At 39.0% G+C, this 15,280-nt stretch overlaps 1 protein-coding gene across 1 annotated transcript in view; it reads right to left on the bottom strand.

Moving 5' to 3' along the window:
- The window catches only part of LOC124605103 (hemocytin), a 569,639-nt gene that overhangs the window by 79,997 nt on the left and 474,362 nt on the right, over positions 1-15,280 (bottom strand). The window contains exons 65-66 of the mRNA XM_047136554.1: positions 11,113-11,227; positions 2,851-2,967 (exon numbers count right to left, since the gene is read on the bottom strand). Coding sequence (XP_046992510.1) covers positions 2,851-2,967; positions 11,113-11,227 — 232 coding nt within the window. The remainder of the gene's footprint in view (positions 1-2,850; positions 2,968-11,112; positions 11,228-15,280) is intronic.

Below are 15,280 nucleotides of genomic sequence, written 5' to 3'. Positions count from 1 at the left end.
GGAGAGGCCTATGTTCCATACAGACCCGGCCAGAGGCTGGAAACTGTCCAAGGTGAGGATGATGACGTATATTTACACATTTATTTCAATAAATAAGTATAAAATCTTGAATTAAATCTCAAGCACTGGTTCATACATGAAATGTTTCTGAAATAGAAGAGGCAGCAGTAATAGAGAAAGAATAAAATAAGTTAGGAATTTTTCCAGTAATATATAACAGTGAGTGTGAGCACGCGTGCGCACCCGCGTTGACTGCTGTGAGCACTTTTTTTTTTCAATACATAAACACAAAAGCTTAAATTAAACCTCAAAAAGTTATAATTTCAAGAAAATATTCAAATATCAAATGTTTCTGAAAGAGAAGAGACAGCAGGAATAAATATGACGTAAACTCAGGCTTAGACACTGTGGAGAGAGAAAAAGAGAGAGAGGGAGAGAATAGGAAGAAAATATCATCTAATTCACATGCTGCAATTAAAAGCTGCCAGGAAACTGACATATGCAGAATAAACGAAATGTGTGTAAACAAATAATGTGTAAGATGAGTGTGAACACATGTTTTACAGAATTGAATACATCATCAATTGCAGAGGAAGGAGAGTTTAATATTCTGCTACCTTTGATCGGTCAAAGTTGATATTTTGCAATGAGATTCATTTCTGTTTCTGAAAAAATGTTATTCATATTTTTAACTGTAGATGAGCATTCAGTGCTGACACTTGTTGTTCAGAATATTGCTACTGGGGCCATAGACAGATGCCAGTGGCATTCAATATTAATTTAATGAATGATGGTAAGTACAACATACACATGTGACACTTCTCTTCCTCTCTTATCATATCCGTAAATTTTGAGTAGAAATACATTTACTTTAGCATGAGAACACACACTGTCATGCAGTAAGTCCAGCACTAATGTGCTGTTGAGCCTTCAGCTGTCAACACTGTTAAGTATATGCACAGTACCATGAGACTTCATCAGTAGTCCATGGCACAAGCCACAATATGTAGTACCCACGTTAAATAAAGTGTATGGTAAGTACAGGCAGCAGTATGTCTACATCTACACACTTACTCCACAACCCATTGTACTGTGCATGACAGAGTGTACCACTTTCGACTACTAGTTATTTCTCTTCCTGTTTCACTTGCATCTTTTCTTATGTATATTTATTTTGAATTTCAATGCAACTAATGTCAGAGAATTTGAGGCTTTCACACTGTAACATCTGCTTCGATGCCCTGAACAGTGTACATGTCTTGAAACTTTTGTTGCAAAAAAGAGCCATGCCCCATAATATATTTATTTGTTTAACCTGATCTGATTTAGGCCAATAGCCATTCTCTTATATTGGACTAATGTTTCACAAATACAGTACCTTTTTTACATCATAGTTACCTCAGAAATAACAACTTTAATATGACACTGTGAGTAAGTAATACTGACTATGAACTAATAAAGTTAATACTGGTAGTACTTGTACAGGCCATCCCGAAGTAATGATGAATTTGAATTTTGCGCCATTTTGTCATATGACAGTTGGCAGCCATGGTTTTTTCATGTTTGTTATTTGTGATCCTTCCCATTAGTAGCCTAGTAGCTTTGTGTGGTGAGCATATTTGTTTAATGGTTATTTTCATCATGCAGCAGATGGCAACTGAGCAATGTATCCAAGTGATAAAAAGTTATTACAAAAACAGTGAAAGTCCCGTGGCAACCATTTGTGAATTGCATGTGACACTCGGACGTAATGCTGCTTCAACTGAATCGTCAGTTCAGAAGTTGATCCGGAAGTCTGAGACCACAGGTTCCATTTCAAATGTTAAGAAAACAGGTTGACTGCATTCTGTTTGAACACAAGAAAACATTGCTGTCGTGCATAACAATTTGACTGTAAGCCCCACAAAATCAGTTCACTGACGAGCTCAACAACTGAATTTGTCACCAAATTCACCACATTAAATCCTTTCAAAAGATCTGAATATGCAAGTGTACAAGATTTAGTTCACACAAGAATTGAAGCCTGCAAACCATGGAAAGAGACATCATTTGCTCAATGGGTCTTGGCTCAAAGAGTGGAGAACAAGAACTTCACAAAAAGAATAATTTTCTCAAATGAGGTGCTCTTCCAAATCAGTGGGGACATCAATAAGCAGAACTGCAGAATTTGGGGCAACAAAAATCCATGAGTGACTGCGGAATATGAGATGCATCCACAAGGCACAACTGTGTGGTGTGGGTTCGGGGCAGAAGGCCTGATCAGCCCATACTTTTGAGCTGTCATCACTGTCAACGGTAACCATTATCAAAACATGCTTTCTGATTGGTTTTTTCTTTTTATTGATGAAAATGACAATTTTTGGTTTCAACAAGATGGTGCGACATGTCACACATCCCATGAAACAATTGCTCTGCTGAATGAAAAGTTTCCTCAAAAAATTCTCTCTTTGTGTGAATACCAGAAATGGCCTGCCAGATCATGTGATCCTACAGCTTGTGATTTTTTTGTGGGGATTTGTGAAATCAAAGAGTACATGAACAAACCACAAACAATACACCAATTGAAGGATGAAATGGAAAGGGTCATTAATGGCATCCCACCAGATGTTTGTGAACATGTCATTGAGAATTTCAATGAACGCATTGCTAGTTGCTGCACAGCCGTGGGTGATCATATGGAGGGTATCATTTTTAATAAATAAATGGGAGAAGTTATTTAGTGTCTTTGTAAAAAAAATTTCAATAAATTTTGTATGTTCTGTAGCACTTTAATATTCATACATACTTCCTGGACACCCTCTACTACTTCTGCTTCTGCCACTAATAGTAATAGTAACAACAATAACTCACCACAATCATATAATTGGCAGCACTCATCTCCACCAGGCACCTGGATGGACTTCGTTCCTACTGGGCATATTTTCTTCTCACCAATGCATTCCCTCTGTTTGCATTCCTTGGTGAAGCCTTTTGTCAAGCAACAAAATATAATAATAATGCATAATTTTCTGCCATAAATTCATGAAACTAAGAGACTAACACAAACATGATTAAATATTAATCACATTTCATTAAGTCACCAGTGATAATATGCTAAACACAGATTAATATATATATAAAGTTGAATAGTATGGAGATGCACTGACGATAAATTTGTCACTTCCAGAAAGTTTTTTTAAAAGTGAGAAACATGAAACAGGTATTTTAAACAAACAGAGAAGTAAACTGTAACATGATCAAAATCATATTTCAAAAAAAGATAGTTAACACATTCAGTGCTATATTCTATTATGTAAAGAGGTCAAACAGAAAATGGTTAAATGTTGATATTTCTAATGCCCAAAGAGTATGGAAAGTACAAAACTGGCTGAGAAAAATTGTATACGATAGAAATCGTGTGCAGGTTTGATGAGTAAATTTATCGCTTGTAAGCACACCACATCCCTACTGGGGCCAAACTATTCTGTATACAGACTCATTTGTTGGGGCTGTGGTGCTGACACTGTAGATTTTTCACTGTACTTTTTTCTTTTTGGTAGAGCAGCAGAGTCACATGAAGCAGCAATAAATACAAAAGGTAAGAATAATGTGGACAATGAGTACTGCAGGGAGAACATGATTTAATGAAAGGTAATTAATTAATGATATGGGTGAAGAGATCAAGAAAGGAAGTTATTAAAGCAGAAGTATTTCAAGTAACCAAATCGCCAACCATATAGTTAAAACATCTAGATGATCCTGTGACAAACAACATTTTTCCAAAATAAAACAACAACTTGCCTGTCTAAATGGTCAATGTCCAAATGAATCCAATTTCTCTTCACCATTTACATGGACTGAATTAGGTGAGGCCTTCTGATAAACATAGGTAATGGGGGGGAAAAAATGACTGTTCCGCTTCCTTGGATCACTGTCCAAAAAGTTAAGAGAACAAAAACAGTGCCATTTTCAAACCAGGTAAAACAGCTGATGACCCTCAAAGTTTCAGACCAGTTTCCCTTTTGAGCTGCACTTATAAAACCTTGGAGATGCTCATTTATAATAGAATTAGTGCATCTGTTCTGGAACATATCCCAACTCAGCAAGCACGTTTCAGGCCTCAGAGAAGTTTATGCGACCAGGTATTGGCTCTAACAACTTTCAAGGAGGCTGGTTCCTAAGAAAAAATGAAGACATGTGTTGCATTCATAGACCTGACCATGGTATATGACGCAGTCTCGAGAGATGGGATGATGTACAAATTACTAAAAAGAATCCAATGCCAAAAAACTGTAACTCTCATCAACACCATGATAAATAATCGATATTTCTCATTTACTTGGGAGAACATGTGAGGAAGGAGAGGAAATTAAGTAATGGTCTACCACAGGGCTCCCCCTATTATTCAAGCCATATGTTTCCGATCTCCCCAATAACTGGTCAACAAAATTCTGCTATGCAGGCGATATCGCTCTTGCTTGTAGAACCAAACATCTTGTACAAGTGGAGGCAGTTCTCACATAATATCTAGCCATTATCAGCTCCTCTTTCAGAAAGTGGTGACCTAAACCCAGTACAAGTAAAACTGAAGTATTTACATTCCATCTTAACAACAAACAAGCTAACATGGAGTTCAGAAACACTCTTTGCCATAACAAGTACCCTAAGTCACGCTTGACTGCACCCTTTCATATAAAAACCTTTTGAAAATACCACTGCCAAGATAAAAATTCGTAACAATATTATTTGAAAATTGTGTGAAAGGACATGGGGAGCTTCAGCAGATACACTGTGCAGATCATCCATTGTGCCAGTATTCCCAGCAGCCAAATATTGTGTCCCGCTGTGGCTAAACAGGTGTCATACCAACCTGATTCATGTCCAGTTGAACCACAATATGTGATTAATAACTGGGACAATCCAACCAACATCCACTTATTGACTTGCTCTGCTGAGCATTGTCTATCCACCCACAGTCTGTAGGAGCAAGGCCTTGCTTAGGGAATACTGAAAGCTACAAGAGAACCTGGAATTACCCATACAGGAAGACATACCAGGTCTATGATGAAACAGACTCCATTCAAGAAACCCACCATTACAGCAAGCAGAACAGCTAGATGGTAGTAATATCGAGGTAAGAGACCTATGGGTTCATAACTGTCAACTTACTGAAAATCCTGAAGAGCATGAGTGGTTCCAAAAGTATAGCTGTGATACTGCTGGCACAGAACTCAACAAGATGCTATGGGTCAAACTGAACAGACCTCGCACTGGGGATGGTTGATGTGCTGACTCATTTTACAAATGGGACGCTACAAGTCCTTGGTTTGTGACTGTGTGGCTCCGAAGCAGACAATGAAGCACATTAGAGATGAATACCTCTTGTGTTCCTATCTGGGGAGTTGGAGTGACCTAATGAAAGCTAACAGTACAACTCATATATATATTAGGAATTTAGATATTGACATTTAGTTTTCTATGTAATTCTGTCTTCCTGTATTCTTGTTATATACATACACTAATGTTTTACACCTGTAGTTTTATCCACTGCATGTCAACCATATGAATAAATAAATAATAAACATAAATTGGTATTCAGAGAAGAACTGAAAGGTATTGACGTAGCTCTAGACAACTTCTTGTGCATTTTTAGGAGTGTTTTGCATGAGATCATGACTAAATAATTAGGGTGTCAAAGATCTGCACTTGTAAGGGGTGTAATACAAAGGTGTAGTTTTAAGAGATTTCTAACAAATTTGCTTTAACTACTCTCAATATTTTATTAACAATTTTATGAGAAGGATAGTTGCTACTCACCATATAGCAGAGATCCTGAGCTGCCTATCCTTCTCATAATATTGTTACATTCCATCCTGGATTTCCCAATATTTTATTCATAGCCTAATGGATGTCAATTTCTAGCAATGAAAAATTTTTGGTAGAATAACAGCAACATGAAAAGGGTATGTTTACTACAACATGAAAGGGTAAATTTACTACTCACCACACTGAGTGGCAGGCAGGTACATTGAAAAGAGACTGCTAGATGTTATGAGCTAAGTCCTTCCTCTGGTGTACACTAAATAAAACATACACACCTTCACAAATGTGCATCTCAAACACACTCACACCTGACTGCAAATGCTTCTGACTGTGAGCTGAGCAAAGATTGCAGTTGGGTCTTAGTACCTGGGGAAGACAGTGCCTGTGTGTGTATAAGTTATGCATGTGGGGTGAATGTGTTTGTGTTCTGTCTATGTCTCGAGCAGGACTTAAGTAAAAAACCTGATAATTTCCAGCAGTCGGTTTTCAATGTGCCTCACCATCTCTTCTGTGTGGTGAGTAGCAATCATCCTTTTCACTTTGTTGGAGGTTAATTTCTGACAGATCTTGCATATTACAGAGCAGATGTTACAGAGGCAGACATCACTTGCTGTTCAACGTTTCCAGAGTACAGAGGATTCAAGTTCCGACACCACAACTTACTCCTACACCCATTCTTGCCAGTTGAGCTACAGATATCTCTCACCTACAACAGCTGTATAGCTACTGGTCTAAACAATTTGTACACTTGTGTTCAGGAAAAAACAGAATGCCTTGAATGATTAGAGGTAGGACATTCATATTCACAGGACATGCACATTACTATGTCCGTCAAAAATGATTATCATTTGAATTATGTCAGCTTGCAGGCTCAAGGTACACATTGATATCATGGTGCATCAAAATGTACCTTTGGCTCTCATTGTCACTATAAACCAAAGGTAATGGATCAGTGTGACTTGGACAGACATGCAGGATGCCTTGGAGACAAATGGGTGAACCGTACCATTAAATCAGTGAGTTTGAACAAGGTCACCTTATTGGCATGAGAAAATGTGATGCATTCATCCAGGAAATTGCTGCTCATGTAGGATCACGTTTCAGCAGTGAAAATGGTGTGTGCCGAATGGTTTATGGAAGGCTGTAGAACATGATGAGATGGTTCAGGTCGCACCATCCAGACTGTCCTCTGAGAAGATCAACACACCATCCGAATGGCATTGCAGGACAAATCTGCATCCTGCTCAGCTCTGGTGCAATGGTGGAACAGTGTAACACAACATACACTATCAGAGGTGACAGTACATCACCATTTATTATGACATGGGTTACACGTGTCATCCACTTTTCTGCCAATCTTTGACTGAATAGAAGCATGCTAGACAGCAATGGTGCATGGAACATCACTGTGGACATGAATGGAACCAGATACTTTTTTCGAACAAGCCCAGGTTACATTTGTTTGAAAATGAGGGCTGCATTTTGGTTCACCACAGGCAGGTGGAGCAGCATCAGTGACTGCATTCGCACAAGACAGACAGCACAAACTCAAGATCTTATCATGTGGGGTGCTATTGGGTTCAACCAAAAAATCACAGCTGGTGCATGTCCAGTGCACTGTGATCAGTGTGACCTATGTGAGTGATATCCTACAAACCGTAGCCATACCCTTTCTGCACAACACCCAGATGCAATTTTTAAGCAAGACAATGCACAACCACATGTTGCTACACGAACATGTGCCTTCTTGGCATCAGAAGATGTCAGCCTTTTACCCTGGCCCTCCTGATCATCAGAGCTGTCGCCAGTCGGAAGTGTGTGCAATATGGTGAAACAAGGGGTGCAGTGCTGTGACCCAGTGCCAACCACCACAAATGAACTTTGAAACCATGTGAATGCAGCACAGATGGCTGTACCACAGGATGACATTTACTCCTTATACGTGTCGATGTCACCTTGTATGGAACAAGTACTCAGAGCCCATGGTGGACCCTGCAGCTACTATGCAACAGTACACACGCTGAATCAAGGTCACTGAAATGCTAATAATTTCTACAGAACATACTAATGCACATGTCCTGTGAATACAAATGTTCTATATCTAGTCGATCAAGGTGTTCTGTTTTTTTGTGAACATGAGTGTACTTTGACATGCTTTACAAAAGTGATCCACAAAATTAGAAATGTTCTACAGCACTATAGAACATCTACAATTTTGTGCTTTTAGTTTATAATTATGAAGTTGCCCTGCCAAGAAACAATGGAAGATTCATACTTTCATTTTGCCCTTATGAAGGACAATATTATCTACTCTGCATTTATGACAGAATATGAACATTATAATATCCAGCTTCTGAAAATAAGCTTGATAATATCACTCAAACTGAAAATAAATGTAATTAGTGTCACTGTATGACTAATAAAGCTAGTACAATGCTCTTGCAAAGCGTTTCAGTAGATGATCACATCATTGTGGGAGATATGAATATCATGATATTTTCTGTAGCAATCAGATGGGTTTTCAGACAGAAAAACACACTGGAAATGTTTTCTTTCATGTGGTGAGCTGCAGACAACTCAACGTCAACAGAAATGCATACCTTCCTGGACCTAAGTAGAGAGTATAAAGCACCCTTCACAATGAAGACAACACAAGTGAAGTCACAAACATTGTGCAGCAGATTTGTATTTGGCATAGGAAAGGAAGAATTTAGATGGTTCCATTTGTACGTAAATGTGAAATGCAGAGGTACTGAACTGCAGTGCCTGTTTTCCTTAGCGTTTATCCATTACTTTGCACGAATGCCATTTGACACTTTTTGCTGGTTGCTCATTACAACTGAGGAAGACATTTAAAAGCAGAATCCTATTTACCAAAGGCCAACATAAACTGAAGATAGGCTAGCATTTACACTCTGGTTATTAGCAATCAGAAACATTTACATTAATGATTGTTGCACATTTTTGTAGTTGCTTATATCAGATAGTTGCTGATGTCTGCAGTGACACATGCAAAGCACTCCAAAGGACTTTAGTACAGTACACATAAGAAAGATACATCAGTAAAATATGATGAATGAAATGTGAAATATAAATACGACCTGTCACTACATAAAATCTGCTACATAATTTGTTAGAAGGAAGATAGCATGAAATGGGTAAACTATATTTATTTAGCATCAAAAGTTTGTAACGTAACAGTGATTCATCAGCCATGTAATTACAGACACCATGAATGTAGACAAAAACATCTTTCTCATATTTTTAGTCAGCATAACACATATATATTCACACTTGTCTATTTTCAAGGAAATTTATTGTGCTTTTCCTTTTTAATAAAAAGAATTACAAAGCTTGTGCTTGTTCACTCCATTCTCAATGAATTTATCATCTTGCCCACACCCCCAGTTGGACCTCTGAGTGCCTTGGCAGTTTTCTACCAATCACATTTCATTTCCTTTGGTGTTCGTGCTATGAATTTCTTGGATGGCAGAAGCATGTACGAGATCTATATTTTCCTATCAGTAACATTACACTCTCTTTGGCCCACTCCATAGCTCAGGTAACTCAAACAACAACATAAAAAGTAGACAGCATAGCAGAAGAAAGCTTTCAGTACTGCTAGTGCCTAAGCAGAGAGGACACAAACTTCCCTTGATGGTTCATTGAGAAACTGACAACCACTGAAACATGAGCAAACAACTGCAAATGTTAACCATGCATGACTGAATGGCGTTCATGCATGTGAGCCTAGCATTTACACCAGAGAGAATTCTCGTTCCCTCTTGCAGTGTAAAGGAGGTTTAATAACGCTGTATCGCAAGTGCTGACCATGGAAATGAGGAAACAAAATATACCTCATAAAAATCAAATCAAATCAATACTCTTCTGAGGGATACCATTTTTACTTCCTCTTTGCTTGGCTGCTACATGTCATACACAAAGAAAGCACACTATGACTAAAAACTATGAGTACAGGTTTGTGGTAAGGTTCTGTTTTTGACACCTTTACCATTTAATATTTACACTCTTGGCTTTCATAATACATGAGGTGTGATCAAAAAATAAGAGGAATTTTTTAATATTGTGAGCTTTATACATCTGATTAAAAAAAAATTATCTTGCTGATACATATGTTCCTGATATACATCTGCTTTTTCAGTTGTTTTGAATGTTTGGTTTATTGTTGAAGGTCAGGTACAGTAAGAACACCACCACTGCACTGCACTGTTTGAATTACACTTCAGATTGAGCATAGGGAGGAAAAGAGAGGGTTGTTATGAAGAGAGAGAGTTGTTATGAAAACTATTTAACAGGTAATAAAAAGTACATTTGTTTAATGACAAAGAATTAGAGCAATAGATATCACTGGGATTCAAATTAATCCATTACTTGTAATGTGTGTTATTCACAGATGATGACTAAATGTTTTTATTCGTGTAAATAAATAATGGTTTGAATAAATATTTTTATCTGTTATTCAGGAATAATGAATAATAATTTTTATCTGTATGTGTTTCTCATTATTTGAAAATATTTTCCCAATTCTGATGGTAACAGAAGTGCAATGCTCATATGGACACTGTAAATTCGCAGTCTGTGTGCAAGTGGGTGCAAGCATGTGATATCAGCATGACCATGGGCAATTGCTCACTTGGTTCTGTCAGGCTCACTCAGTTGTCATTAGGCAAGGCAGCATCAGCCATTTTCAGCAACTTATGCCATCCTTTGCAAAGATATTCATGCTCTCTGTTCTACACTCCAGCTGCCTTCAGACCACTCTGATGGACCATGCACTTGTAGGGCTCTAAGTTGGTGTGGAGCGAATTTTTGTGCAGTTTTTAATACTTTACAACAGATAGTATGCACATCATTGATAACTGGAGTAACTGATATAGATTTGTCACAGAAAGCTTCCTTAACATAATTAAAACATTATTAATGCACTGTTGGTTGAAGCACACGAGCCTTCAACTAGCCTATGATGGTGGTACACCTACCAATTAACTGATGAAGACAGTTCAAAACAGATGTACCTATTATATTTGTTTCAAAGGCGATCTTTCAGACATAATAAGAAACAGTATCTTGTTTAGTGTGTACATTTTTGCAATGGTAAGAATATAATTAGAATGAATTTAGTCTGAATTTGCAATAAATATGTGTAAAAATTATGTAAATAGTCAGTGTGAAGTCAGAGAAGCATGTGAATGAAACATCAAATCTATAAACTAGTGAGATATTCCATATTCCAAATTAGTAATTATTTTATCAGTGATATAAGAAACTAATAATATCACAAGTATTTACCTTTGCAACTGCAAGTAGTGCATGCATCAGGCTTCCATATATCTCCATCAAAGTGACCTTCATCATCACATGGAGAACAACGAGCCTCATCAATGCAAGTTCCATTGTGCAAAACCTGTAAAATCATCCAGTGTTACATTATTACATTTTACCTGCTTTTCCTCAGGAATTAAAAATAATTTTTCTGAAATACTGTGTACATGAAATATTGTTTTGTACATGTGTTGGCATCTAATTATTAGTATAATGGAAGGAAACATTCCACGTGGGAAAAATTTTATATAAAAACAAAGATGAGGTGACTTACCGAACAAAAGCGCTGGCAGGTCGATAGACACACAAACAAACACAAACATACACACAAAATTCAAGCTTTCGCAACAAACTGTTGCCTCATCAGGAAAGAGGGAAGGAGAGGGGAAGACGAAAGGAAGTGGGTTTTAAGGGAGAGGGTAAGGAGTCATTCCAATCCCGGGAGCGGAAAGACTTACCTTAGGGGGAAAAAAGGACAGGTATACACTCGCACACACGCACATATCCATCCACAGATACAGACACAAGCAGACATATTTAAAGACAAAGAGTTTGGGCAGAGATGTAAGTCGAGGCAGAAGTGTAGAGGCAAAGAAGTTATTGAAAGACAGGTGAGGTATGAGTGGCGGCAACTTGAAATTAGCGGAGATTGAGGCCTGGCGGATGACGAGAAGAGAGGATATACTGAAGGGCAAGTTCCCATCTCCGGAGTTCGGATAGGTTGGTGTTGGTGGGAAGTATCCAGATAACCCGGACGGTGTAACACTGTGCCAAGATGTGCTGGCTGTGCACCAAGGCATGTTTAGCCACAGGGTGATCCTCATTACCAACAAACACTGTCTGCCTGTGTCCATTCATGCGAATGGACAGTTTGTTGCTGGTCATTCCCACATAGAATGCATCACAATGTAGGCAGGTCAGTTGGTAAATCACGTGGGTGCTTTCACACGTGGCTCTGCCTCTGATCGTGTACACCTTCCGGGTTACAGGACTGGAGTAGGTGGTGGTGGGAGGGTGCATGGGACAGGTTTTGCATCGGGGGCGGTTACAAGGATAGGAGCCAGAGGGTAGGGAAGGTGGTTTGGGGATTTCATAGGGATGAACTAACAGGTTACGAAGGTTAGGTGGACGGCGGAAAGACACTCTTGGCGGAGTGGGGAGGATTTCATGAAGGATGGATCTCATTTCAGGGCAGGATTTGAGGAAGTCGTATCCCTGCTGGAGAGCCACATTCAGAGTCTGGTCCAGTCCCGGAAAGTATCCTGTCACAAGTGGGGCACTTTTGTGGTTCTTCTGTGGGGGATTCTGGGTTTGAGGGGACGAGGAAGTGGCTCTGGTTATTTGCTTCTGTATCAGGTCGGGAGGGTAGTTGCGGGATGCGAAAGCTGTTTTCAGGTTGTTGGTGTAATGATTCAGGGATTCCGGACTGGAGCAGATTCGTTTGCCACGAAGACCTAGGCTGTAGGGAAGGGACCGTTTGATGTGGAATGGGTGGCAGCTGTCATAATGGAGGTACTGTTGCTTGTTGGTGGGTTTGATGTGGACGGACGTGTGAAGTTGGCCATTGGACAGGTGGAGGTCAACGTCAAGGAAAGTGGCATGGGATTTGGAGTAGGACCAGGTGAAACTGATGGAACCAAAGGAGTTGAGGTTGGAGAGGAAATTCTGGAGTTCTTCTTCACTGTGAGTCCAGATCATGAAGATGTCATCAATAAATCTGTACCAAACTTTGGGTTGGCAGACTTGGGTAACCAAGAAGGCTTCCTCTAAGCGACCCATGAATAGGTTGGCGTACGAGGGGGCCATCCTGGTGCCCATGGCTGTTCCCTTTAATTGTTGGTATGTCTGGCCCTCAAAAGTGAAGAAGTTGTGGGTCAGGATGAAGCTGGCTAAGGTGATGAGGAAAGAGGTTTTAGGTAGGGTGGCAGGTGATCGGCGTGAAAGGAAATGCTCCATCGCAGCGAGGCCCTGGACGTGCGGAATATTTGTGTATAAGGACGTGGCATCAATGGTTACAAGGATGGTTTCCGGGGGTAACAGATTGGGTAAGGATTCCAGGCGTTCAAGGAAGTGGTTGGTGTCCTTGATGAAGGATGGGAGACTGCATGTAATGGGTTGAAGGTGTTGATCTACGTAGGCAGAGATACGTTCTGTGGGCGCTTGGTAACCAGCTACAATGGGGCGGCCGGGATGATTGGGTTTGTGGATTTAAGGAAGAAGGTAGAAGGTAGGGGTGCGGGGTGTCGGTGGGGTCAGGAGGTTGATGGAGTCAGGTGAAAGGTTTTGCAGGGGGCCTAAGGTTCTGAGGATTCCTTGAAGCTCCGCCTGGACATCAGGAATGGGGTTACCATGGCAAACTTTAGCTTTAGTATTTTTCCATTTCCTTCTGCTCCATCTTCATACGTGTATTTGAATTTTTTTGTATATAACACTAATAGGACTTAGTTCCTCAGCTTATGCTGAGAGACAGATGATAATAAAACAAAATTGCTGGGCACCACATTTAACTAATTCTTCTTAACAGCTGCAGAAAGGCCAGAAACTAAAAACAAACAACAAAATAAGAATGCACTTTATTCACTAAGGCAGGCACTATAGGCACTGACAGACATTAGCTTCAAGACACAATGAATAGGCAGCTTACAAAATTAATTAAGTCATAGAAAACAGTAATCCTTCTGGTTATGAGGGAATGGTCAACAAATACTGATGTTATATGTTGACTTGATAGTCACAATCTTGCCCTGAATTTGCAATAAGCCAGAAAAAGGAATTCTATCCTTTTGAAATTTTCCATGACTGAATTACAGACTTTGATTATATACATAATAAGTAAAATATTGTGGTATTAATAGCAGCACATTAATATGACTGAAATTTCTACATACCACAAACCAAATGGTCACAAGGACAAATGCCATGTGAATAGTATACATCAAATTTAGAATGGAGTAAAACTATCTGGGCATTCCATCAAATTTAAAACTTGATATGTGTCATGTGCATTTTATTCACCTGCACACATGGCATGTTAAAGCAATCAAAGGGTTCTTCAAAAACTGCTGTAGCACCTGCTCATGACATGAGTGAGTCTCTGCTGAAGTACCGAACTGTACTGTACCAGGCAAAACAAAGAAGAATGAACTCACAATTGATTCAGAACACATGAAATAGCTTCTAGTCTTGCAGATCCTTGCATTAAGCAATCTATAAGTGTTGATAATGACATACAGGTTAAAAATACAAAAATTTTTGGTCACTTACAATGATAATTCATTGATGTGAAATAGGTGATAAATCAAAATGTAATCAGCATACTCATAAGCAGATAAAGCACTGATCAGCTTAGAAAGTCTTCTTTAACCTGGTGCAGATTAATTTTATTGTGGTACAAACTGAACTCTTTGCAGGGTATAATGTATATCTCACTCCCTCCCCCCTCCTCTCAAGAGTGTTTCTTTACTTTTACAGTAAAAACTCGATTAACCATCACTCTTTAAACCGTCAGTTTCTGTTAACCGTCACTGCTGTAACAACATAATAATACTGTAATAACAGAATGCTCTAAGGTGCAGTGATGCATTCGCTTTGTTTATTTACTCTATTTTAGTGGGAAGTGAATGTACCCGCCCACCGTAGAATGGTACATAAAATATGACCTTCAGTTGACCTGCTAACACATCTCCCCCTTTTCTTGTCTTTGTCTGACTTGTGAGTCAACAATCACCACTGGATCAGTTTCTAGTTGTGGCAAGAAGACTGTAATTGTCGCATTGTATCTAGCGGGCTGTGCTGTGTTACGTGTTTTCCATTTGAATAAGCTTTATTGACTAATATTTTACACTACCGTATTTAGTGCAGGTACGTGTGATACAGTGACTTGATAAAATGCCTGAAAAATGTAAACATGTTGTTTTAGGACTTCATCAAAAACTTGAAATTAAAAAACGCTTAAGAAAGGGTGAAACTGCGACAAGTGTAGTGCTGATTTATGGTATTGGAAGAACAACGGTTAACGATATAAAACGTGATGCTGATAAAATAGAACAACATGTGTCAACAATGCAGAGCATGGATGGAGATGTGCGAACAAGAAAGATAATGAAACCTGCAAAATATGATGAATTGGACACTG

The sequence above is a fragment of the Schistocerca americana genome, chromosome 3 (genome assembly GCF_021461395.2).
Source record: "Schistocerca americana isolate TAMUIC-IGC-003095 chromosome 3, iqSchAmer2.1, whole genome shotgun sequence".
Lineage (NCBI taxonomy): Eukaryota > Metazoa > Arthropoda > Insecta > Orthoptera > Acrididae > Schistocerca > Schistocerca americana.
Note: the sequence above shows the minus strand (reverse complement) of the source record. Positions and strands in the feature narration are given on the sequence as shown.